At 46.4% G+C, this 27,433-nt stretch overlaps 1 protein-coding gene across 2 annotated transcripts in view; it reads left to right on the forward strand.

Annotated features, from left to right (window-relative positions):
* Positions 1-27,155, forward strand: part of KCNN4 (potassium calcium-activated channel subfamily N member 4) — a 72,605-nt gene extending 45,450 nt beyond the window's left edge. Inside the window, exons 2-8 of one of the 2 annotated variants that reach the window (XM_083162313.1) lie at positions 6,261-6,356; positions 15,503-15,909; positions 17,210-17,345; positions 18,673-18,783; positions 21,626-21,744; positions 25,645-25,714; positions 26,398-27,155. In XM_083162313.1, coding sequence (XP_083018439.1) covers positions 6,261-6,356; positions 15,503-15,909; positions 17,210-17,345; positions 18,673-18,783; positions 21,626-21,744; positions 25,645-25,714; positions 26,398-26,544 — 1,086 coding nt within the window. In that variant the 3' untranslated portion in view covers positions 26,545-27,155. The remainder of the gene's footprint in view (positions 1-6,260; positions 6,357-15,502; positions 15,910-17,209; positions 17,346-18,672; positions 18,784-21,625; positions 21,745-25,644; positions 25,715-26,397) is intronic. The other variant, XM_083162314.1, reaches the window with a different exon arrangement.
* Positions 27,156-27,433: the final 278 nt, after the last annotated feature.

The following is a 27,433-nucleotide window of genomic DNA, read 5'->3' on the forward strand; positions in this document are numbered from 1 at the left end:
TGTAACAGTATGTATATCTGTGTAATATCAAGTAAATACTTTTATCTTCATCTAACAGGCAGTGACTGGCGTCTGTGAATTTACATGGACAAGCATCTCTACATATACATATATGTATGTGTGTATATATAGTATATATAGTATATATATATATATATATATAAATAAATACACATATATATATATATATATATATATATATATATATATAAATGTGTGTATATGTATGTATATATGTGTATATATATATATATATATATACACACACACATACATACACACGCATATACACATATATATACATACATATATATACACATATATATATACATATATATATATATATATATATATATATATATATATATATACTGTATATAGGGAGAAGAATTAACTAATAAGCCAAGCAGGGCAGAAAAAAAATTAACTTACAGGGCAGGACTCGGAGAGGTTCCAGCCTCCCCATTGCACCGTCCCCATCCTGACTTTCCCCTCTCACGGCATGTGCTGTGCAAGGCAGGCAAGCTGCTGCACTCCACTCACACAGACTCACGAGATAATAAAAGCATCATCTCGCGAGATTGTAGATACAGACGCTCCGCAGCGCTGGACGCCGTCCTCTACCACTGACACTGGCAGTCACAGTGCAGTGAGTGAGAGTGACACAGGCTGCCGCTCCTGACCCGCTCTCTCCCCGGCGCCCGGCAATCTGCCGCCCAACACCCCCCCACACCCCCCGCGTTCCCGCAACACCGCTGCCTTAAAAATATTAAAAAAAAAGGAATGTGTCTGTGTGTCCCCGGACCCGGGCCCCCTGACAGGCCCGGGCCCAGGTAAAATGTACCCGCCCCCCCTGCCTCTCGGCGGCCCTGGGTGTATTGTATGCAATCCTGCCGCCCATGAAGGTGCCGGGGACTTCAGGGGAAATTGCATGTGACTTCTACCCTCAGAGAAGGTGCACTAGTGTATGGGGGTCTTCAGAGGGTTTTCCAGATCTATTGTCCTGTTCCAGTATTGTCTAATGAGGCCTACTCACGGGGAGATTTCATGGCATTTTCTAATCGATCTGACATAATTTGACAGGATCGCTTAGAAAATGCCCCTACATCGCTCCGTGTGTTGGAACCATAGTGATAGCGCTGTGCGGCCCCACGCAGCGTTATCAGCAGGTGATTAATATCCAGCGCGCTGGATAAATCTAGTTGGATTGCTGGTCAGGGCCAGTGTTGTCACTGGACAACACTGGCCCTGACAGATCGCTCAGCACACAGCGCTGACACATCACTGTGCAGCGCTGTGTGCTGAGCAATCCTCAGCGATCTACGTTGCTTAGATCGCTCAGCATAATCTCTGTGTTTTGGCCCCATAACATCATTGGGTTCAGTCGGTTCTAATGGATCTAATTAAGTAGTTATATGTATTTACAATACTGTACAGTACAGTAGTAAGATGTAAGTACAATGCTGTACAGTACAGTAGTTAGATGTATGTACAATGCTGTACAGTAGTTAGATGTATGTACAATGCATTACAGTACAGTAGTTAGATGTATGTACAATGCTGTACAGTACAGTAGTTAGATGTATGTACAATGCTGTACAGTACAGTAGTTAGATGTATGTACAATGCTATACAGTACAGTAGTTAGATGTATGTACAATGTTGTACAGTACAGTAGTTAGATGTAAGTACAATGCTGTACAGTACAGTAGTTAGATGTATGTACAATGCTGTACAGTAGTTAGATGTATGTACAATGCTGTACAGTACAGTAGTTAGATGTATGTACAATGCTGTACAGTACAGTAGTTAGATGTATGTACAATGCTGTACAGTACAGTAGTTAGATGTATGTACGATGCTGTACAGTACAGTAGTTAGATGTATGTACAATGCTGTACAGTACAGTACAGTAGTTAGATGCATATACAATGCTATAGAGTACAGTAGTTAGATGTATCTACAATGATATACAGAGTACAGTAGTTAGATGTACTGTATATACAATACAATGCAATGCAATGAAAAAACCCAGGATTTTGATGTCGGTGGAAAAGGGGATAAGTAAATCTCCTCCCAGTGTCATCTTTTGGCTCCCGTCTTGTCCTGCACTTCCAACTCCCATTAACCATTTGTCCAGTATTGGAATGTGATGTGTGGACACTAAACTTGCAACATCTCCATTTTCTGCCCAAGGACGTACTGGGAGGGAGATACAGGAATATGATACATTGTATTGTACCTCTTTGCTCAGTTTTGTTTTTTTGCCTCTTGACAGATAAATGAAGATAAAATAATGCATGAAAGAGTCATTTGTTTGTGAGTATTTTGTTCTCATTTACTGACCACAGCTGACATGCGGACTGAACATTTATGTGGCAGCCGGCGCAGGGAGTGTCAGCGGCGCTGTATCAGTTGTAGCTGGAACGGTTTGCCATAATCTGTATGATGTTTGTGGCATTTCAGCACGGAGGCCTTATCAGACAATAACAAAGTTTTGCTGGTTATCTCTTGGTGACACCGACCTCTGAGAATACTGGTGGTGACAAATGGCCATTATCTAGAATGGGAGTGTTTCTATAGAACTGTCTGCACAGTTCCAGCAAGAATACTATACATTTTCCCTATAGTTGGGGATTATCAGGGCCAATTCATTGGTCAACAGTATATAGGTCTAGACTCTAGAGTAACTAGGATCCATGCATTGGGTCGACCACTGAAGGTCAGCAGAGCTTAGGTTGACACATGAAATATGTCGACATGGTTAAGGTAGACAGGGTTGGAAGGTTGACACAAGCATTAGGTCAACAATGAGAAAGGCAGATGCAGCAGTGCAGGGAGAGTATCTAGAGGCAGCACAGCATCCCTGGGAATGTTACTCAGTGCTGTGAAAATGGCAGCTGTGCATTCCCCGCAAAAGTGGGCATGACCTTGTGTGACCCAACTCATTTTCATTAAGCTGGGGGCGTGCCCAGCATCCCCGGCGATCATAGGCTACTCCGGTAGACTTGTCAGGTTGCACTACCGGCTCCTACACTGTGACAGGAGCCAAGTGCTGCATGTAATGTTGCAGTGCAGCAGCCGGCTCCTGTCACTGAGGAGGAGCCGGCATTTTAGTGTCACCTCCAAGTGCTGCCATTGCATATGGGCTTGCATCAGCATGTAAAACCACCCAAAACTCGTGTCAACTATTTGTGTGTTGACCACTCTTACGTTAACCTTTTATACATGTCTACCTTATTGCTTATCTTTAACACATTGCTGCTATTAAATGATATGAATAGAGCAGTGGTTCTCCAATTCGGTCCTCAGGACCCCACATAGGTCACAATTTCCAGGTCATCCGGCAGGAGCTCTGTGTATCGCCAACTGTCACTTTTTTAAAATCCACAGGTGATCTGGAAAACCCGACTTGCGCATACCTCCCAACTGTCACGATTTTAGAGGGACAGTCCCGATTTTCGGGTCCTGTCCCGCTGTCCCACCCGCGGCAGGCATTGTCCCGCTGCGGGGGTGTGGCAGTTTGGAGACCCCCCCAATCTAGTAGAATAGACCTCATTTGCATATGCCCCGCCCCCTGCAGACACAAGTAACACACACACACACACACCGCTCAGGACGGCTCTCGCTATTCTGCCTCCTGTACTGCGGATCAAAGACGATCAGATGCAAAGATCCCATTGTATACCGGGCAGCAAATCCCCCCCAACCCCACCCCCTTACCCAGCGAATCCCCGCACTAGCATGCGAGTGGATGTGTACGCTTACACAGCCACTCGCATGTGGCCATATAGAAAAAATTATTCGATGATCGCTCACCATCGAATAATATTTCCTCCGTTCGTGGATAAAAGTAAGTCTATGTGTAATTTTGTCCTGGACGGAGATGGCTGAAAAGGAGCCCCATCAGCACACTTACGTTCTCAGGGGTACGCCCAGATTATGGCACGTCCATAAAACGCTGGCTGGTCCTCTGCATCTGCCCCCTGCCCGGCTATCACTGAGCGATAGCCCCTGCGAAGGCGGTCGCTCCAGGGGTTTGCACAAGTGGTCGACGCTTAAGGGTCAGCATGCACTTGGCCAACATTGACAAAATGTCAACATGCGCTCAGTCGACACTGACAAGGGCTACATGCATAAGGTCAACAACAATCTGCACCTGCTCAATGTTAAACAGTGCAGGTATGTCAGAGCTGTGAGTGCACATGGAGCAGATGTTACAGGCATAGGAAGAGGAACATAAGTGCAGCACCTGAGCTGAAGGACACGGAACAGCCGCTCAGCAAATACAATGTTTGCCATTAGTCTTTGTCAGCCAGGAATGTCTCTTCCTTCACTGCCACAACGCAAAGTAAATGTCACTGGGAAATCTGCATACAGTAGGTGCTGTCCCTGGGGCCGGCATATGCGGAGAGAAAGGGCTGGTAAATGTGCTTTATAGTACAGTGCAGGTAATGCATCCCGTATGGTACCATATAGGGATAAGAGTCATGAGGAGGTAAAGGCTTCTTTCTTTTATATGGTTGCAGAACTCTCTGGTAACTTCTATAATCCCTGTCACTGTAGGGAACTGTGGGGCAGATGTATTAAGCCTGGTGAAGAGATAACCTGGAGATAAAGTGGAAGGAGATAACGCACCAGCCAATCAGATCCCAACTGTCATATTTCAAACACAGCTGATTGGCTGGTGCGTTAACTCTTCGAAGTTATCTCCACTTTATCTCCAGTTTATCTCTTCTCCAGGCTTAATACATCTGCCCCACTGAGAGGAGAGAGAGATTAGACCAGGGCTGTAACTTGGGGTGCAGGAGTGATGCCGTCGCGCAGGGTACAGGGCCCTGGGTAAGGCACTTCCATGGCAACCCCACAGCAGCTGAATGTGACTTATCTGGAATGGCACCCTGCCGCCAGTAGTACTACTATCATTACTATTAGGGATGGCCATCGACCATCGATGATTAGAAACCATCGATGGTTTATGGCCGATGTCGAATAGTTTTGACATTGATGGGGGAGAACCAGATGGTTTCCCACCATCGATGTCAGGCTTAACTGAATAGTTTTGTTTTATTTTTTCATTATGGGGCCGGGACACGGAGCATAGCTCCGCCCCAACACCCGCAAAGCCCCGCCCCCATATGTTGATTGGCCCACAGGCCAATCTTTGAAAGCAAATGGATGGCCATCGATATGTAAAAACATTGATGGTCATCCATTGCATACTTATACACCATCGATGGCCTGTTGCACTTTTGCCATCAATGGCAACCATCAATGGCAGAGGCAACGATGGCCATCCCTAATTACTATTGTCCTAAGGGTGCTGGGGGCAGTGTACTACCTCCCTAAAAGCCGTCAGCCCTGCCCCCTAGGACTAACACTGATGTCCTGGTAGGGCACAGGATTACAAAGCCAAAATGGGCACTCATACATACCAGGGATGTCAGAGCTGGGAGAGTTGTAATATGCAGTCAGGTACAGTATGTGGGTAGTTAGTCAGAGATAAAGGTAGACAGATGGGAGATACAGGATATACTGTAGGAGCAGTGATCTGACAGTCTGAAACAGACTGCCAGACTTATATACTCCCAGGAAGCAGGTGAGTGGCTGCAAACAGAAAGTGGGTGGGGCAGTGAAGTGAGCATGCTCCAGTCAGATATTAGACCCTGCTTATGTTATCTTTTCTAGTGAATAGGACTTTTCTCCTGCAATATACACTAAACCATCTGGTTACAGGTGTGTACTGTTGATGTCTTGTCTTCGTCCCACAGCCCGCAAATGTAAGTCAATCTCCAACGACTTATATTTGCGAACACAGCAGAAATCATTCGATGGTCGGTGACCATCGAATGATTTCTCCTGCAGCGGGCCCATGCAGGGGGATGTGTCTTCTTAACACATTCCCTGAAATGGTTGTGAGTGGGAGGGAGGTATTCACAGAGGCAGCGGGGCAGACTGTCTGGGACTCAATGAGCTGCAAGCTTCGCAGTTTACCACATCATCCAGAATGAGGGCCCTGGTGAAGTCCAAATAGTATGTAGTTCAAATTGCACAGTGTGTACAGTCCAAATTGCATTAGCACACATGTGGTGTTTTAATGTGTGCCCTATGTATGGTGCTGTCAAGCAATTTTCTCACCTTATAAGTAAAATGTAATAATAATAATAATAATATAAACCTGGTTGTATACATTCTCATTGTTCTAACGTCTTGCTTTGCCCGATCATCCTCATCCTTGTGTCTTTTCTCCTTTCTTCCAGTGGCTTGGCAACCTGTACCTGATGAATTGCAGCATCAGTATAGCCACCATAATCCTTCTCATTCTCATCATTGCCTTCCACCTCAAGGAGACTCAGGTACTTATGTTCCACACCACCTACAGACAGACATGGGGAAGTATAAGGGATGATGAGTACAATAGAATACAGGGGGCACCTCAGGTGGCAGCGTCCGAGGAAAGGTAGAGAGGAGCTGTCTCCATTCTAGTTACACTACCAGGGTTTATAGGGGAATAGGTTTATTGGGGAAAGATTGAACAACGCTCATCGTTGAGAGAGGTGCAGTTGAAAGAGATAATGCATTAACCACTCAGCTTCTAACTTAACTTAAAATATATCAGATGGAGTTATATAAAATGTATAAGCGCCGTAGGCGCCTGGGGTGCTCTGGTGCCTTGCACCGGCCCTGTACATGTATCATGTATCAGCCAACTGCTGTGCTGCAGCGTCGATGTGATATGTCTGTGCATTACATCTGTATATGATGTCTGCGAATTATGTCATATGGACACGAGTTATGATTCGATTGAATGGCGATGTATCGCTCACTGTGAACCCAGTTCTGGGGGGAAAGAAGGCGGGAAGGAGAGAAATATTAATAGAAAAACATATACTGTTTAGAGTCTACTTATGGCCTCCATCAGACCCACTCACTAAGCAGCGATCTTTCACTGCCTTCCGAGCTGGTAAGCGGCTCCCTTCCCCCTCGCCACCCGCATCCCTTCGCTAGCATGTGAGGGGATGTGTGTGAGAAGAAAGCCCCTCACAAGCGGCCATAGGGGACCGGCCATCAAATGATTTCTCTCCCCTTCAGAAATAAAAGTCGGTCTGAACTGACTTTTATTTCCTCCGCAGATCCTGAAAAGGGGGCGGGTACTGATGTCATGTGATGCCAGCCACCCGTGACCCGCCCCCAGCAGACAGAGGGCCACCTGTGTTCCCAGGGGCACTCCCAGCATTTTCATGGGGATGCCCATAAAACGGTGGGCAGATGAGTCGATGCCTGCTAGGGGTTGGCGCAGACATCACGTTCGTCAGCGCTCGCTCCCTTTTCTGCGATCTGCGGCAGAAATAAAAGTCAGTTCAGACCGACTTTTATTACCAAGGGGATAGAAATCATTCGATGGTCGGTGACCATTGAATTAATTCTCCCCCCTTGGCCTTATGTGAGGGGATACATTGGCCTATTCGCTAGGCTGTGAGTATACGCAACCTAGCGAACAGGTCTGAATTAGGCCCTTAGTGATACATAACCAGTTACCAGCGAAAGACCAGTACTTATTGTTACATTGGGGGTTATTCAGACCTGATTGCTACTCCTGCCCTGTGCAGTCTGTGTGTAATCCAGGACTATCTCCTGCTGTGCGATAGAAATAGGTTGATCAAGGCTGGCGCTGATGTCACAGACCCTCCCTGAAAATGCCAGAATCGTCTGTGACTCAAGCCACTCCCAGAAAACAGACGATTAACACCCACAAATGCCGGCTTCCTGTCAATCAACTTGCAAATGGCTAGCGATCAAAAATAGGCACTGGATTTTATCTGTGGATGGTCTTGCGCATGCGTACTACGACCCGTACGCATACACATTCGAACGATAACTGGACAGATTGCGAAATCGCACAACAGCACTCAGGTCTGAATAACCCCCATTGATATGGCTGTCTTTATATCTCAGTAGTTCCTTCGCCCTGTTCAGGCTACAAATAATGAAGTGTCCTATTATGTTTGGAGACCAGGGCGAGCCTTTGTGCCAGACGTTGTACTTAGTATATTTGTGCACAATTATCGAGGCACTTAATGAACTGGATGCAATTCAAAGTTTTCTATTGACTTTGTGATATTTATTTTCAGTGGTTGCTTTCCTGTGCTTGGTGTAGAGGAATGAATAACCTCATCGTTACCCTTTAGACTGTAAAATCCCATTTTTTCTATGCAATATCTGTGCCCCAAATTTGATAAGTATAGTATAACTCCCCGACCGTCGGGATTCCGATGGTCATTTTTCCAACATCAGAAACCCAACTGTCAGGAGCCCGACAGGGGGGCAAGAGCATTCAAGCACCTATTTTAATCTTCCTGTATGGGGGTTGTGGACCCCCACAAGGGAAAATAGCCCATAGTCAGGATTACGATGGTCAGGCTCCTGACAGTCGGTATTCCAGTGTCGGAGAAATTACCGTCAGAATCCCGACTTGTACATTTGTTTTCTTAAGCAACGCAACCCCCTTTTCATTGAACCAAAGTTTTGAATTTATTGTCTGTGTAATGTGGCCCAAGTGATAGGAAATTCTATAAGTCTGGTTAGGATGACACCAGTGACACTATGATTTGGTGTGGTGACCACTGGGCTCGCCATGCTTTGGGTACAGTGCCTCACTGCGCTCAGCACACTATTCTGTTCTCCCTCCATACCCTCATGGATGGTAGGGCAGGAAATACCACCTGTCAGTACACATTGGCTTAAAAAAAACCTTACCATTGTTGACCTAATGCTTGTGTCCACATTCCAACCCTGTCGAACTAAGCCATGCTGACGTATTTCAGGTGTCGGCCTAAGGCCTGTTGACCTTCAATGGTCTTACCAATGCATGTCGACCTTAAAAGGGTCAACGTAATGACTGTATCCCCTCCCCAGCCCACATAAGTGCCTCTCCAGCCCCAGCCAACACAAGTACCTCTCCAATCCCAGCCCAGACAAGGGCCTCTCCAACCCCAGCCCACACAAGTGCCTCCCCAGCCCCAGCCAACACAAGTACCTCTCCAATCCCAGCCCACACAAGGGCCTCTCCAGCCCCAGCCCACACAAGAGCCTCTCCAGCCCCAGCCCACACAAGTGCCTCTCCAGCCCCAGCCCACACAAGTACCTCTTCAGCCCCAGCCAACACAAGTGCCTCTCCCACCCCAGCCCACACAAGTGCCTCTCCCAACCCTGCCCACACAAGTACCTCTCCCACCCCAGCCCACACAAGTGCCTCTCGAGCCCCAGCCCACACAAGTGCCTCTCCAGCTCCAGTCCACACAAGTGCCTCTCCAGCCCCAGCCCACACAAGTGCATCTCCAGCCCCAGCCCACACAAGTGCCTCTCCAGCCCCAGCCCACACAAGTGCCTCTCCAGCCCCAGCTCACACAAGTGCCACCCAGTCCCAGCCCACACAAGTACCTCTCCAACCCCAGCCCACACAAGTGCCTCTATAGCCCCAGCCCGGAAAAAGTACCTCTTCAGCCCCAACCAACACAAGTGCCTCTCCAGCCCTGGACCACACAAGTGCCTCTCCAGCCCCAGATCCAGCCCACACAAGGGCTTCTCCAACCCCAGCCCACACAGGTGCCTCTCCAGCCCCAGCCCACACAGTTGCCTCTCCAGCCCCAGCCCACACAGGTGCCTCTCCAGCACCAGCCCACACAGGTGCCTCTCCAGCCCCAACCCACACAGGTGCCTCTCCAGCCCCAGCCCACACAGGTGCCTCTCCAGCCCCAGCCCACACAAGTGCCTCTCCAACCCTAGCCCACACAAGTGCCTCTACAGCCCAAGGTCACACAGGTGCCTCCCCAGTCCCAGCCCACACAAGTACCTCTCCAACCCCAGCCCACACAAGTGCCTCTCCAGCCCCAGGCCACACAGTTGGCTCTCCAGCCCCAGACCACACAGGTGCCTCTCCAGCCCCAGACCACACAAGTGCCTCTCCAGCCCCAGCCCACACAAGTACCTCTCTAGCCCCAGCCCACACAAGTACCTCTTCAGCCCCAGCCAATACAAGTGCCTCTCCAGCCCCAGCCCCCACAAGTGAGTCTCCAACCCCAGCCCACACAGTTGCCTCTCCAGCCCCAGACCCAGCCCACACAAGTGCATCTCCAGCCCCAGCCCACACAAGTGCCTCTCCAGCCCCAGACCCAGCCCACACAAGTGCATCTCCAGCCCCAGCCCACACAAGTGCCTCTCCAGCCCCAGCCCACACAGTTGCCTCTCCAGCCCCAGACCACACAGTTGCCTCTCCAACCCCAGACCACACAGGTGCCTCTCCAGCCCCAGACCACACAGGTGCCTCTCCAGCCCACACAAGTGCCTCACCATCCCCAGCCCACACAAGTACCTCTCTAGCCCCACCCCACACAAGTACCTCTTCAGACCCAGCCAAAACAAGTGTCTCTCCAACCCCAGCCCACACAAGTGCCTCTCCAGCCCCAGCCCACACAAGTGCGTCTCCAACCCCAGCCCACACAGGTGCCTCTCCAGCCCCAGCCCACACAGTTGCCTCTCCAGCCCCAGCCCACACAGGTGCCTCTCCAGCCCCAGCCCACACAGGTGCCTTTTTCAGCCCCAGCCCACACAGGTGCCTCTCCAGCCCCAGCACATACAGGTGCCGCTCCAGCCCCAGCCCACACAAGTGCCCCTCCAACCCTAGCCCACACAAGTGCCTCTACAGCCCCAGGTCACACAGGTGCCTCCCCAGTCCCAGCCCACACAAGTGCCTCTCCAGCCCCACCCATACAAGTTCCACTCCAGCCCACACAAGTGCCTCTACAGCCCCAGCTCACACAAGTGCCTCCCCAGTCCCAGCCCACACAAGTGCCTCTCCAGCCCCACCCATACAAGTTCCACTCCAGCCCACACAAGTGCCTCCCCAGCCCCCAACCCACACAAGTGCCTCTCCAACCCCAGCCCACACAAGTGCCTCTGCAGCCCCAGCCAACACAGGTGCCTCTCCAGCCCCAGCCCACACAAGTGCCTCTCCAGCCCCACCCATACAAATTCCTCTCCAGCCCCACCCATACAAGTTCCTCTCCAGCCCCAGCCCACACAAGTGCCTCCCCAACCCCCAGCCCACACAAGTGCCTCTCCAGCTCCAGCCCACACAAGTGCCTCTCCAACCCACACAAGTGCCTCTCCAGCCCCACCCATACAAGTGCCTCTTGTACCCCAGCCCACAAAGGTGTCTCTCCAGCCCGAAGAGCCTTTCAAAACAGGTAAATAAACCCCATTGTGGAAGCCAATACCAAGCTCTCCGTAGAGCGCCTCTATAGATGTGCCAGGGTTTCTCTATAATGTACATAAGTAAACAATGACTTCACCATCTTATTATAGTCTAGTAGACACAAACATCCTGCAGCTGTTACAGGGGATAATGGGTATTTCTGCACATCCAGATCACCTACACCAGAGGCACGTGTTATTAATCCTGCGGCTTCAGGCACTCCTTGTAGTCAGCGCAGAGCCGGATGTGAGTGAGCCATTACCCAGCATAATAACTGTGTGTGCTTAGCAGGTGGGGCAGAGAGAGCGTGCTGCTCTGTGTCACTTCTACAGACGGGACACACTGAACTTACTGCACAGATCATACAAAGCTATGCGGCTTGTCAGGACGCATAATGTATTGTTTATATCTCTGGGTAGGCTGCATGTCCTTTATTTCCATCCAGCATTGTGACATATATAGGGGAGGGGGGAGAGAGCGAGAGAATATATATATATATATATATATACTGTATATATATAAATAGCCCATTTTCCTTTATTTTGGATTAATACAGACCTAATCAAATCATTGTTGCAGGCTGAGGACCCAGAGGGGCATGGGTCATTGGGTCGACCACTGAAAGTCGATATGGCTTACGTCGACACATGAGATAGGTTAACATGGCTAAAGGTCGACAGGGTTGGAAGGTCGACACAATAATTAGGTCAACAATGGGAGGGTCAACAGTCAAGAGGTCGACATAGTCACTGTCAAAGTGTACCGCGCACCACGCCCTAGTGGATGGTAGGGTATGATATACTGTGTCGGCACGTCTGCTCACAGAAGAATATGAAAACTCATGTAGACCTTTTGACTGTCGACCTTCCCATTGTTGACCTAATGCTTGTGTCGACCTCCCAACCCTGTCGATTCTTAGCTCTGTCGACCTATTTCATGTTGAATGGGGGTTCAGTATGATTTCCTGACAGTCAAAATACCAACATTTTCAAAATGCCGACATTCATTATGATGATATGGTCAAAATGTCGACATGTAAAAATGTCAACTTTTTCAGGGTGTCTATGTCGACATAGGTCGGCATGGACACTGTATATGTATATACTGTGCATGGCCCGCTGCACGGGTCTATTATAGGCTACCTATTGGAACAAGTCGGTTTCAAAGAACTAAACATCAAAAACCCATGTTGACTCATTGACATGTCGACATTTTAAATGGTGTCAGCATTTTGACCTTCTGTATTTTTACTGTGGGTAAATTGACTGCATCACATTGCAGAACCTACTTATATCTATCTCAGCCATTTTATACATTCAAACTACCTGCATGACAATATGTAGCAAAGGTACACTACCATACAAAAGTTTAGGGTCACCCCCAGACAATTTCATGTTTTACATGAAAACTGACTTTTATTTATCAAATGAGTTGCAAAATGAATAAACATATAGTTAAGACATTAGCAAGGTTAGAAATAATGTTTTTTTTATTTGAAATAAAAATACTTGTATGAGGCCCTTAATTATGATCTGTTCCTATATACTGTATGTAATATGCACGCTAGATTAATTCCTCGGGAATGCCAGTGCTGTACACATCGGGTGTCATGCGATGCCCAGGAATCAGCATAAGCTGTCACGTACTCTTAAGCACCGGACTCCCATTGGCTAGTTTCACAAGTGTCCGGGGGTGGATTAGGGACCGATTTCCCCACGGATCGGGTCGAGAAAGCAGGTGAAATCAGCCCAAACCGCATGTGTATGACATCCAGTCCTATGCGCGGTCCCATGCACATTGGGCTGAAGATAAGTCATACGTGCAGCTATCAGCGGTTTTTTTAGCACCCGCCATGTGTCACATCCGATGGTGTGTGCCGGTGGTCCCGCAGAGTGGGTAGGTCATGGCGGGTGTGTGTGTGGGGGGGGGGGGGGGGGGCTGTGGTGGATGAGCTGGCAAGCTGGAGAATTTAGAATGGTTATCCATCAAAGAGTTTACTACTATCGATGACTGGGTGCAGAATCATGGCAACCATCGATGACATCTGCACCGATGGCCATCCCTACACCAGTGCAGCTACAATACTGTGACTCAGGGACTACACAGCCTGCAGTGACAGCCCAGACAGGTATATACCATTTAGGTACTTATGTTAGTTGGGAGCCCACTATAGTTAGTGCACTCATATCCCCACTATCCATGTCGGCATGGAGTTGATTTTATATAGACCACCTTTACATCGCATTGACAGGTTCAGATCCTGGAATACAAGGGTTGTTGAATTTTACATTCTGTCTCCCTGGCACATTTCTACACAGCAGCAATGCCCCAGTAAAGTGTGTTAAAATGTTGATAACTACAGTAATTCACTTCCTCAAGGTCGGTGAAGCTGGATTAGGGCGATATTAATAAACTACAATGTAGTTACATTGTCCTTCCAGATCTACAGTATTTCTGCCTACAGCCAAGAAAGATATGGATAAGCTCTATCACAAACACCCAGTTAGACCATAGGAGTGGCTGATGTATCTTCCCAGATAGCAGTGAATACATAGGAGTACTGGTTACATAGCACAACCCTGGCCATAATGTATTACATGCAGTGTAAGCAGAACTGGAGAGCGGTGACACATCTAAAACTACTTTCCCTTCCAAACTGTGTTTTATTTATAGGAAGAGGGAAGAATGACTACTGAGCTACAGCCAGGTCTGAGTAATAGGGCCAGGCAACCACTGGGATCTGGTGGGGAAACTATTAATATGGTATCTCCGCTGGTATTAATACCACTTTTACACCAGAACTGCCGAGTCGCACCCAGGTTTTTGGACCCGGCATATGTTCCCTTTTACACCGGGTGGGTGATGGCGGTGGTCGGGCCCTGAGCCGCCGCTTGGAGATGACATCATCTCCAAGTGCCGGGAAATCAGCCAGGCGGGACCCCCGCACTGCCGACTGACATGCTGGGAGCAAGCCCAGCACCCAGGAAAGCAGCTGCGTCCCTCCGTGCACCCCCAGCCTCCGTCCATGAGGTGTATGGGTGCCACACACAGGCATCCATTCACCTCCTCCCAGCCTCCGCTGCTGTCTGCAGAGTACCGCAGACAGCAGCGGAAGCTGTACGCGGCCCCTGTCCAACCTCTGGACTGACCGCAGGATGGTGCGGTCCAGCTGTATGGGCTCCCCTATTGGTGGAAATGGGTCCCCGGGTCGGATGACCTTAGTTACCCATTTACACGGCCCCTGACTCCGGGGAAGCCCCATGTCCAACCCCGAACATTTGCTGGGTCGGACACCCAGGGAACAGGACCCGGGTTATTGCTGCTCCAGTCCGAGTTGTGGCTTGGTGTAAAAAAATAACATGGGTCCTGTTCCCTGGGTGTCCGACCCAGAAAATGTTCAAGGTTGGACACGGGGCTTCCCCGGAGTCAGGGGCCGTGTAAATGGGTAACCAGGGTCATCCGGCAAATTTCTTCTCAAATGGACAAAACCATGTGCACTGCAGGTGGGGCAGATGTAACATGTGCAGAGAGAGTTAGATTTGGGTGGAGTTTTGCTTCAAAGTGAGATCTACCGTATATTGCAGTGTATATATAAAGCAGCAAGTATTGTCCCTGCACAGACACAAAATAACTCACCCAAATCTAACTCTCTGTGCACAAGTTACATCTGCCCCCCTGCAGTGCACATGGTTTTGTGAGAAAGAATTTGCCTTTTCGAGTGAACCAGAATAAGGGCCATTTTGTGAGAGCTAATCTGCACCCAAAACATTGTGGTGCTATTTTCCACAGGCTCTGCAAAGTGCTAACAGGTGACTTCCCCAACCTCCCGATCTCTGTTCATCACAACACCCTGACCCCTGACTCTCTCATCTCTGTGCTTCCTTTCCCACACTCACCTTTTTTATTTTTCTCTTTCTTCTCTGTCCACTTCCCCATCTCTCTTTCACCTGTGCCACCCCGAATCTCTCTCATTTCTTGCCCTGTCACTCTCATCTCTGCCTCAACCATGCAGGTAGAGTGGCACCAGTGGTGACAAGACTCAGGTGCATGGCACAGGGCTGGCTGGGGGAAAGAGGAAGTGAGGTTGTATCTGGCAGGCAGCTGCCAATGAGCTGCGATTGGGCATAGCTGTTAGGCAAATACCTTACAGATTTATATATATATTATATCTATGACTTTTTGATTGATACCTAGGACAGAAATGCCCCATATTGTAGACCAATCACATTTCTCTGTTTGCTTTCCCAGCTCTTCATGAATGACAACTCCTTAGTGGACTGGCGCATAGCTGTGAATACTAAGAAGGTTGCTTGGATTATACTGGAAATTGTGGTGTGTTCTATCCACCCGCTCCCATTTCAACGAGAGTGTAAGGGAAGCTCTGAGATTCAGGCCCCGGACTTTCTCTCGGATGTAGACATTGTGCTGTCCATCATGATGTTCCTACGTCTGTACCTACTGCCCAGGACTGTGCTGCTCCACAGCAAGGTGTTGGTAGATGCTTCTTATAGAAGTATTGGGTCCCTCAACAAGATCAAGTTTCAGTACCAGTTTGTCATGAAGATTCTCATGAATACCTGTCCGGGCCATGTCCTGCTGATATTGACCATCAGTCTGTGGATTGTGTCGTCCTGGGTTCTGTCTGTATGTGAAAGGTAAGAACTAGGCTTTACTCTTCTAATCTAAAACAATATAATATATATGCATGAAATGTATGTATCTAATAGTCAACAGGTGCCACTAGGAATTGGCATACAGTATGGAGTGGTTGGTTAAATAGCAATCTCAGTAGCCATTGTGTATTATATATGTTTATGCATGGTTAGTTTCAGTCATAGACAGGCCCTACCACGTATTTTGAAAAGTTATCTACGATTGGTGTAGACTCTTTGTGGAGGTCAGGTAGTATGGACAGGGCTGCCGAGAGCTATGTCCCGGTCAAATTTGGAGAGTGGCCTAATTGCGGGAGGCATGGCCACCTCCCGTGATTAGGCCATGCCCCCAAAATGATTACACAAAAAACCCTCTAAAAGGGGAGGATTGTTATTATCCCCCACCTCTTCAGCAGCAGCAGCACACACCGACAGCATGTGCTGACAGCAGGCTCCGGGCCTGGGTAATTAGTACCCCCCATTTCGATGGCCCTGAGTATGGAGGACATACAGTAGCCATAGCTGGTTACCCAGGCTCGGGGAATTAGTACCCACATCGCCTTCTCTCTGCACTACTGCCTATAGATTGTTTGCTCCAATGAGCACAATTTCCTTTCCATGTGCGGCCTTGTGGGGTTAGGATGGTATACATTGGGGCAGATGTGTTAAGCCTGGGGAAGAGATAAAGTGGAGAACAAGTGGAGGGTGATAACACAACAGCCAATTAGCTGTTTTGAAAAACAGAGTTGGGAGTTTATTGGCTTTTGCGTTCTCATTCCACTTTATCTCTTCATTAGGTGTAATATATCTACCCCAGTATATCTTATATTTGCACTTTGATACCATCTAGAGATTAATATATTTCAGAGCCCAAGTCGAAAGAAAATAGTCAAACTGCCATTTGCCTGTAACCAGGGCAGCGAATCAGCTGCTGTTGAATATATCTCGTGATCTTGCCTCCTGGGTGGCTCAAGGAGCATTGGGGCAGATGTATTAAGCCTGGAGAAGAGATAAAGTGGAGATAACATGGAAGAGATAACGCACCAGCCAATCAGCTGTGTTTGAAATATGACAGTTGGGATCTGATTGGCTGGTGCGTTATCTCCTTCCACTTTATCTCCAGTTTATCTCTTCACCAGGCTTAATACATCTGCCCCAAATTGTGTGGGACTTCTCCAAGGGGATGTATGGGGGCTTTAAGACCTCATTTTGGCTTGTTGCACCTTCAGTATCTGTGGAACTGATAACTTTCCTGTATACAAACATTTAGGTTTATATAACTACCTCTTTTTTGTCTTCCCAGGGAAGGCCATCGTGTGGTGGGCAATCTGACTGATGCCATGTGGCTGATTCCCATCACCTTCCTGACCATTGGCTATGGCGATCTGGTGCCACATTCTATGTGCGGCAAGCTGGTGTGCCTATTCACCGGAGTGATGGTGAGAATATGACAGAGGTGGGGGCTGGGGGAAGGGACACTGGACATCTACAGTACCTATAGGCAGCCTGTGCCTTCTTTTCTAAGGATCATCATTTATGGTCCGTTTGTAGCTTTCTGTAGAATTAGATTTTACTCTGGCCAGTTCAGTGTGACAGTAACCTGGGATCATACATAGTGGATATACCCTGGAGCTACTGCACAAGGGCATCTGATGTACATTGACTACACTGAAGGCCCCCACACACTAGAACGATTTTTTGGGCGATTGTCCGATTTCCGACCGATCGTCCGATATATCGGTCAATTTTGACCGATAATCGGCAATAATCGGTCAGTTATTGTCCATTATCGGTAAAGAATAGGCCGATATATCGGATGATCGGTCGGAAATCGGACAATCGCTCCGCTAACGTGTCCCCTAACTTATTGAGTAAAACTAGTTGTGATTATTCAGGTGGGTGAGTGACAGGTGGCAGTAGACTAAAGTGACAATTTTATCACATTCTTCCCATGTGGCCCGCGTCTTGCTAATGGTTGGGTAAAACAGCTGTACAGATATAGGTATATCTGTGCCTTCATCTTACAGCCTGTAACATGGCCCATAGAGTTCTTCTTACTGCAGATCAGCTGCGGCCTGCAGCGTTTCCCCTTCAGTTACAGTTATAGTATAAGTCAGTGTCCCGTCAGTCTGCTGTGATGTCACCAAACTGCTGAAATATCCCGACTCCCACACAAACAAAGCACTTAAATAATGACTGAGACTTTTGTCATAATACATCAGTGTTGATACTATGTTGATACTATGATGGACAACCTTATACCAAAATGTTAAAACGGTCTCATGAGTGTATAATTTGATAGTTTGCATACAACTCATAAAGGGATCATTCTGATCAGAAAGTAAATCGCTACTTTGTTAGACTGGGGGCGTTACTCTGCCAGTATGTGGCGGTGTCTGATAGGTTGTAAGCACATAAGGCGGAGCTTATTTCACACCGATGCAAACAAACCTGTCCACAGTCACCTAGCATTTGTACACCATATGCGAAATGCTTGGCACAAGTCAGATTGGGCAAAATGATATGTGGTTCGAGGCATGGGTCAACTGCTCAAAACGGTTTTGCCTCTGTACCCAAATTAATAAAGTTACGTGAAATGCCAGTTGTCAGTGCATCCCTTCAGTGTGCTTCTGTCTCATTAGTGATGCAAAAAAAATCTGTGGTGGGTGCAGGGCGCCGCTGAGTTTCTAAGTCTGTGGTGCATGGGGTGGTAAGATATGATTGTGGATGCAGTGACTCATCTTCCCCTGTATTTCTCTGCCCCAGGGGGTCGGCTGTACGGCTCTGATTGTCGCTGTAGCTGCTCAGAAGCTAGAGTTCACCAAGGCGGAAAAACATGTACATAATTTTATGCTGGACATACATTACATGAAGCAGGTAAGCCCTTCCTCAGTGGGTGACATTGAGGCCTCAAGTATAACTGTAACAGGAATAGCGCAGGGAAGATTGGGGTAGTTTTGCATTGCTGATAATTGAGCTTTGTAATACTTAAAAGGTCAATTACAGAAATCCAAAATGTCATGTTATGAAATGTTCCCTTCATGTGGTGCATGACTAGCTTGGTTACATGACTCCTAGGCAGGGTTACCTACCCTCCCAGAATGACCGGGTGGATCCTGAAATTCAGACCCCTCATTCTCCGGGAATGCTTGTAGTCTCCAGCAATGTTCCCTCTAATTTTACGAAGGCTGTGTGCGGCAAAAGATTTTGGCTGTGCAACTTTGGAAGAAAATTCAAATTTTTGTGCGTCACATATATAACTGGAAAATGACGTTCAGCATTTGTGTTAACTTTACTTCAAAATGATATTAAACATTTAAACATTGAAAACACAGCACACAATGTAGTTACTGGGTGAAACACACATTAATTGAGTCCACAACTGCAAAAAGGGACCACTGCTGCTTTGTGCGCTCTGTTGTAATGTCTGTGCGCACACTCGGCGAGTTGTGTGCACGCGCACAGCTTAGAGGGAACACTGGTCTCCAGTGACCCACCCCCCCTCGGTTTGTGGGACCGTATAATGCAAATACCGTCATTGTAGCCCCACCCACCGCTGTGCAATGCCTGAAATACAGGCATTGCAAGTCGGGGGAGGGGGGGCATGGATACAATGACGGGATTGTGCTGGCCATGCCCCCAAACAGGACATTTGGGGGCAATTCTGCTCTTAGGGGTACATTTACTAAGATGGGAATTCTAGTGAAGATAGCAACCAATCAAATTATCTTCTAAAAGCTGCTAATTAAAGAAATAGAATCTGATTGGTTGCAGTAAAAAATCTATTTAAAATCCTGTTAAATCTATAAAAAAAAAAATACTTAGGTGTGAGTATGTTAGTAGGGCATGATCAGTGCCACTGAGATCTGGAGAAGGGGTGTTGCTAAGGGGGCATGGCTACTGTATTCAAAGTCTTGCACGCAGAGTGGGGGTGTAGCTGCACCATATTGGGGTGCTTGATTAAATTTGCATTGCTAGCCCAACCCTCCCTCTTCTTGGAGACCATGAGCATTTTTGACATTTTTAATTGTTTTTGGGTTAAATAGGCACAACAAACCAATCTTATAACGTAACTTATTTAAAAACTAACCTCACCCCTTTAGATGTGTAGAGCTTCCATTTAAGGCCAAACTATTTGACCTTTTAACATCCCTATCTAGGATGTAACACCGAGCACGTGTGAATAATCAGCACAAGAGAATCGGCCTCGTGGGACGCAGCAAAGATTTTAAAGTCCGGTCCTTAAAGAGTTGGGTGTAGGAACAAAACTCTCTTCATACAATGCTAAATCCATTTGCAGAAAACAGGCTGTGTAAGTGCCAAGTTCCTGTCACAAGAGCACCAATACGCACAGTGAACACTGCAAGGAACCTGGCCCCGCCTCTGTATGTTCTTTTCAGGGAAATAGAGTGGATGGATAATTGCACCCGTGTGACATTAGCCATGTTCTGCGCCTCAGAACCATCTAGTGCCGCTGCTGAATGGGGCCCAGCGTGGCCGTCTTTATGGCGAATTCATGATAATGGCCTTGCCATTCTATTATTACAGGGAGCGGAGCTGTTTTATCCACCTCCAGATCTTTCCAGATCCCAAGTGTGCTTTTCTTTTGCATTGTTACACAATGCGGGCAGAGCGAGAGGGAGGCTGTGACCTCTCGTTTCTTATTATAGTTGGGTCACAAGACTCAAGCTTCCTCAAAGGAAGCAATTAAGTTTTCCATGCAGGAACACAGAGGTTTATGAATCCTGTTGTGGCAAATCCAAAATGGAAAGTCATTCTGATCAGGTGCATAAAACAGCGGCCCTGAGAAAAAAATCATCTGGATGCAATCTCTGGGGAGCCCATGTCAATCAGCCCCTGCATATTAAACTTTCGTTATGAGCATTAATACTGTATAATGCATTGCTGGAGCAAAGTGTGTCTAGGCCACAGGTTTGGCAGAGGTTAGAAATAACATTCCAGTTCTTTATTTCTTAAGTCCCATACACACAAGGTCAGGCATGTTCCAAACTGTGGCCCTTCAGCTATTGTGAAACTACACATCCCAGCATGCCTTGTCATAGATTTAGCATTCTTTAATAGCAAAACTGTGGCAAGGCATGATGGGACTTCTAGTTTCACAACAGCTGGAGGGCCATAGTTTGGAGTCTTTGGACATGCCTGCACTAGGCGATATTGGCCCCTATTCAGATCTGAGCGCAGTACAAGATTTGTTCTCAAAATGGGCAAAACCATGTGCACTGCAGGTGGGGCAGATGTAACATGCGCAGAGCGTGTTACATTTAGTTGGGGTTTGTTGAAACAGAAATCTAAATTGTAGTGTAAAAATAATGCAGCCAGTATTTACCCTGCATAGAAACAAAATAACTATCCCAAATGTAACTCTCTCTGCACATGTTACATCTGCCCCACCTGCAGTGCAGCATCTGAATAAGGTGAATAAGGGCCATTGCGTATAATATCATTCAGAAAAGGGCTTCTGAGCGATATCGTTCACAATATTGTTGGGTGTGTTCACCCAATATCGTTAAAGTTGTTACCGATAATTGATGTCTGCAAAACATGTAGGTCGTTTGGCATTGAAGCCAAACGTTCTGCATGTTTAGCAGGTCACGGTAACGATGATATCGGTGGCCGATATTGTTCAGCGTGTACACAAAATTTTGTCTGACCGCGCCGGTGTGTATGGGGCTCTAATCTGTGTTTTTTTTTTTTGCAGATCAAATGTGCGGCGGCCAATGTGCTCGGTGAGGCCTGGCTTGTGCACCGGCACACTAAGCGTGGCGAAAGCTCCAAGATCCGCCTGCACCAGAGAGAGCTGCTGGGAGCCATTCACATGTAAGCTTGTCCATCCTAGCCTCGGTTTCTTTGTCCATCTGGTACATTTTCCAGGATTAAATAAAACTAAATAAAAAAAAATTAAAAAAAAAGCTCCACCCAGGGCTTAAAGTGGTTGTGGAGAGGTGGTGGAACTCTGCCACCTTATTGTCCCCTCCCCTATTAGGGAGAGACAGGGTCATTGGTAAGGTTTTTGGCACCCCCCTGCAAAAGCTTTTCTCTTACAATTACTGTACAGGGCCATGGTGGAGGTTGAATTAGTTCCACCCCACTATTACAGGTGGTGGAACTCAGTGCCCCCTCCCCCACCCTTTATCCCCTGGCTCCACCCCAGAACCACACACAATCACAATACAACCAAATGTTTTGTACCAATCTGCACAATCCAACGTTCAGATAAAACCGCACCCTCTTGCTGATTAGCCCAGAAAATCAGGAGACCCCTATTATAATCAGTACTGTTGGAAGAGGTCTATCAACAAACCAGAAATGTCGGGATGAATACAATAAGAGAACTAACAAGTGAAAGGCAGAGCAAAAATCATACACTGCCACCCGACTTACATACAATAAATAGAAGTGAACAGTATAAACGCTGTCAAGTGGCGAAAAGGGGGCGTGTCGGCGATAAAGGCTGTGGATTGTTGAGAACCGCCCGTGAATTGGACAATCCATGGCTGTTTCCGACAAAACAGATCTGACTGGTTTAAAAGTCGGAACGGTTTTGTTGAAATCCGCCTTCAATGCTGTCACCAACTGCAGCATTGAATAGGCGGAGGCTGCTATTTCCCCTGTCGGTAATAGCGTCCGAGATTGAATACCCCCCACAGTCTCACTGCCTCTGGAACGGGCCACCAAATGCTCAACATGCCAGCTGTCGGTATGTCACAGGGAAATAGGTGGTTCTGGTGCTTCTCTAGTGTCCGTGTGTATTCAATGCGGTATCACCTCATGTAAATATAGAATAAAAACAAATGACAAAATATGTAGTGCACACGGTAGAATAAATGGCAATATTAAATAGGAATTAAAACTGACTTTTGGGATTAGATACAGGAATTGGCAGCTCTAAGAGCAATGTCCTTTGGTGGTTAAATAAGATCTGGTGATTATCTGAGCTGTAGGTGCACATTACTGATTTGTCTCATCCACATCAGGTACATGTACACGTATGGCCGTACGATTGTGTACGCCAAAGATCTATGTGTATTTCTAGAGGGGGGTTTCCAAATACAGGGCCTGATTCACACCTGTTCGCTAGGCTGCATATGCTTGCAGGCTAACGAACAGGTCATTGCTGCCGACCATCTAACGATTTTTTTTCCCATACGTAAATAAGAGAGTAAGTCTAGACTGACTTTTATTTTGACGGAGATCGACCCGCCTGCGTTCCCAGGGGTTTCATGTGGACGCCCATAAAAACAAAAATTGGGCCGAATTCAGCCCCGACCTATTTAGTTGGAATCAGACCCACAGACCACAATCTCCTACTATGGAGAACACTGGAGCAAGTGAGGAACTCTGGGGGAGTGATAGAAGAACCTAATAATGACCCTGGTCATTATTGTAAGCATTGGTATTTTTACAGTATTAATATTGAACACTGTAGATGGTTTATAGTATAGGCTATATCAAACATTTAAATAATATTTTTAAAAAATTGGGACAGTAAAAGGTTAAAAGATACCATAATAAATAAATACACAAAATAGAACTAGTACTGCACTTTTTAAGCACACAGTCCCCCACCTTATGGTAAGGCTCCTGTCTCTTCTTCCTGGTTGCTGCTCTCTGGTCCATTGTGCTGAGTGAGGACTCAGATCCACATAGCAAACTTGGTAGAAGAATCTGCTACCACTGGCCATGTGACGCAGCTCCGCTCTGTCCCTTAAACTGCATGATGTGGGGACAGATCTAGTAATCATATTATATACACCACTGCTATTGTTGTCATAATTTGAGCTACTTGCCAAGAAGAGGGGGTTCCAGGCAACTAGAAACCCCCCTCTGTTTTTACATCTGCAGCCGTAACGGTCAGTACGGATGGTGTAATGGTTAGCATTACTGCCTCACAGCACTGAGGTCATGGGTTTGATTCCCACCATGGCCCTCACTGTGCGGAGTTTGTATATTCTACCCATGTTGGATTTCTTCCGGGTACTCCGGTTTCTTCCCACAATCCAAAAATATACTGCTACAGTAGGTTAATTGGCTCCCAACAAAATTCACAATGAATCACAGAAATGAGTATTTAGGTTTCTAGAGTAAGTTAGATAGCGAAAGCAAGTGGTTGGTTGTTACTATTGGTATTGCATATTATTTCTATGGAGCCAAATTTTAATCCATGTTTCCAGTTGCTGTCACGGGAGTTTAAGTGACCGGACGTCTTTGCTCAGTGCGCATAACCTGTGCCAGTCTTTTTACAAACATGATGGACCACAAATGCAGCATGTTCTGTTTTCTTTCTATCCAACAGCCAGCTCTGATCTACATCAGCTTACATTAGAGCTTCTTCATTCATGCAACTGAGTGAACATAATGAGGGTAATCATCTAAACACAACATAAGTGGATTTGTGGCAAGTCTTGTCTTGGTCAAATGCACCTGCTTGTCCCGTCTGCATGGCCACATTTGTTTTATGCAAATCGCCCCCAGTGTAATAGGAATGCATGAAGTCCAACGTTCTTCTGTAGTAAAAAAGAATCTAGTATTTTCGTGATGTGTCTTGTATGTGTCTTTCAATAGTAACGTGTATTTGTGCATATATAAATCATACCTCCCATTTCAGATCTAGGAATAAGGGCAGCGAGCACCACCATTGTGGTCTAATAAGAGGCTGGCTGCTTCCACCCTAAACTAATTTATTGGTGCATGCACCAACAGGGGGTAGACATGGCAGCTGCTCTCTGCATTGTGGTCAACAAGGTAACTCCCGACTTTCCCGCAATGGGACACATGCGGAAATGCAGGGTAACGCCCTCAACTTGGTGTTGTGAAGTACTGGGGGGCAGATGTATGAAGCAGTGATAAAGGAGAAAAAGTGGTCCATGTCAACCAATCAGTACTGAAGTAACATCTGTAATTTGCATAATATAAAGTTATACAGAGCAGCTGACTGGTTGTCATAGGCCACTTCTCTGGCTCCTCCCTTATCACTGCTTCATACATCTATCCCAGTGCGTTGAAATGCATGTACCCAGAACAGGGTGTGAGTTGAAAGGTCTACAGTGTGTAGTTAAACAGTCAATAGGTCAGCACCAAAAGGTCGACTTATAAATAGGTCAACATGATCAAAAGTTTGACCTGGCCAAAAGGTCGACATGTGAAAAGAGTTGCTCATGAGTTTCTCATGCCAAAGTCATGGATCCCCAATTAGTGTAACATGTACCCTCACTTCTTTCGCTCAGTTATAGTCCATGTGTGAGGTAAAGTATATAAAAAGTCAAAAATTTCTGAACAACTTATGTTGACTTTTGTCAAAGATGACCTAGTGCACGCCGACCTTTTGTCTGTCTAATTACTTCATGTCAACCTTTTGAAGTCAACCTGTTGGCTGTCTACCTAGACGCTATAGACGTTTCAACCATTCCCCCCATACCACCCTTGCTTGAATGGTTCGAAGGCCAGCTCATAAAAAGTCCTTTTCTTGGGACACATGACGTCTTACAACACATGCCCCTAATATTAATAACTGATTGCGAAGTGAATTTAAATTCAACTTGATTTTTTTTTTTTTTTAGATTAGTATTTTAAAATAAAGTGGTGTGCAGGCCAACATCTCAGCTAGACTTTTTCGTATCATCCAATTGTACATAGTCTCACTTAAGTCTTCCTGTCCAGTCATTCTTAGCCATCAAAAATTTAGAAAATTTATGGAACCTAATTTTATTTCTCCAACAGATTTCGTCGCAGAAGGAGAAGGCACAAAAACTTAAAGGATCAGGTCAATGCTATGGTCGATATTTCCAAAGTAAGGGTGCGGAAGAAATAGAATTATGGAAATGTCCTTTACATCATAATATACTGTAGCTTTTCAGGACCTTGCCACTTTAATTTCGGTCTATTGGCATGCATTTCTAAATTTTGGCCTCAGCAAAAAAAAAAGCTGTATTATCAATTAGCAGAATGAGGCATTTAAGGCCCCCATACACTAGTTGAATTTAACCAATCTTGACGGATCTGGCATAGAAATCTGCCCAGATGTGTGTTTGACATCTCTCTTGGGTCTAATGCGCAGTCCCGTGCACATCGGTCCGGAGTCGGAGGTCAGACCTGCTGCCCATATGACCTCCGACTCTGCCCCCCTCCCGTCGGTGGGAAACAGAGTCCCATGTGATACATCACATGTGCAAAGACAGCATGTGCAAACCTGTTACCAGGTAAAGTCCTGGGCGGCTCTGGGAGTACACTGCCACAATTGCAGTAGGGTATGGCCAGCTTTTCTCTTTCTTCATATAATCAGAGTTCCCTTCTGTTAACCTTCAAATGAAGGTGATACCTTGCAACTCTTGGTCCAAATGTCACGCATGGCGTGATGTATTCAACAAAGCCGCCAATATAGGATTACATAAATTCTCCAAGGTGCAGTCACTATTGATAAAGTACTTCTTGAAATGTATTTTTGATCTGGCAATAATGTTTTTTCCTCTCCAGATGCAGATGATCATGATGGACCTAGACTACAACTTTACCTCCTCGCACCAGGACTTGGAGAAGAGAATCGACCAACTGGACAAGAAACTGGACGAGATTAGTCGCTTAATAATGACAACTATAGAGTCTCCACAGGTGCCACACTGATGAGCTGCCAAATGACCACGTTTTCTTGGATTAATCTGCCGGAGTTTGTTTACCAGTGAAGAATTGTCTTCCGCTTGAAAGGCCTTTTTGTCAGAAGGACAGAGGAACATACTGTAACACACATTGTTCTCAGAATGTACAGGGATGATTCTAAATGGACTATCAGTTGACTGTAGTACACATCTACTTGTGTTCTCTTTGCAATAATGAGGCTGAATTGTGATTCCTGTGGACGAATTATACCGCACGTGGAAAATATAGATCTCATGCTTGTATGTCTGTCCAAGATGGCAGAAATATATTTAAAAATGGGAGACTTGTTAAATAGAGATACACAGGAAATTACATCATTATTGATAAAGTGAAGCCTCATCTAATCCGTAGAGGTTTATGAAGTCAGGGTACCATGGTCAGAAGTGCAATGTGTATATAAAGAGGTGAAAATATTTGTTGGACCTTGACCTCCATTCCTGCAGGTAGTGCATACAGGGAATAGAAGCATGGCTTTTGTAGATTGATTTTGGTGCCATGAGCAAATATTGGATGGTTACAATAATCTATGCAGGACTGCAAAGAGCAGAAGCAAAAATAAGTAAAAAAAATCCTGAATATTTTTGTGTTTATTTTAGATCAATGTGGCTTTTAAGAACTGTTTTGGGTTGTATGTATATACAAATCAAGGATGATACCTTTTCAGAACAAAGAAATAATGCAAACTAATCTACAAAATGAAACTATGCAAAACATGCTGTCACAAAAATGTCCAGGGTCCATACTTTTACCTTAGGAGTAGCCCACAAATTTAGTTTATTCAAAAATATCTGATTTGCCCACATTACATTATTGGTATAGCATGTAGGTGATTGTGCTAATTGAATTTATGGAACTT

The sequence above is a fragment of the Crinia signifera genome, chromosome 19 (assembly GCF_055691185.1).
Source record: "Crinia signifera chromosome 19, ASM5569118v1, whole genome shotgun sequence".
NCBI classification, from domain to species: Eukaryota; Metazoa; Chordata; class Amphibia; order Anura; family Myobatrachidae; genus Crinia; species Crinia signifera.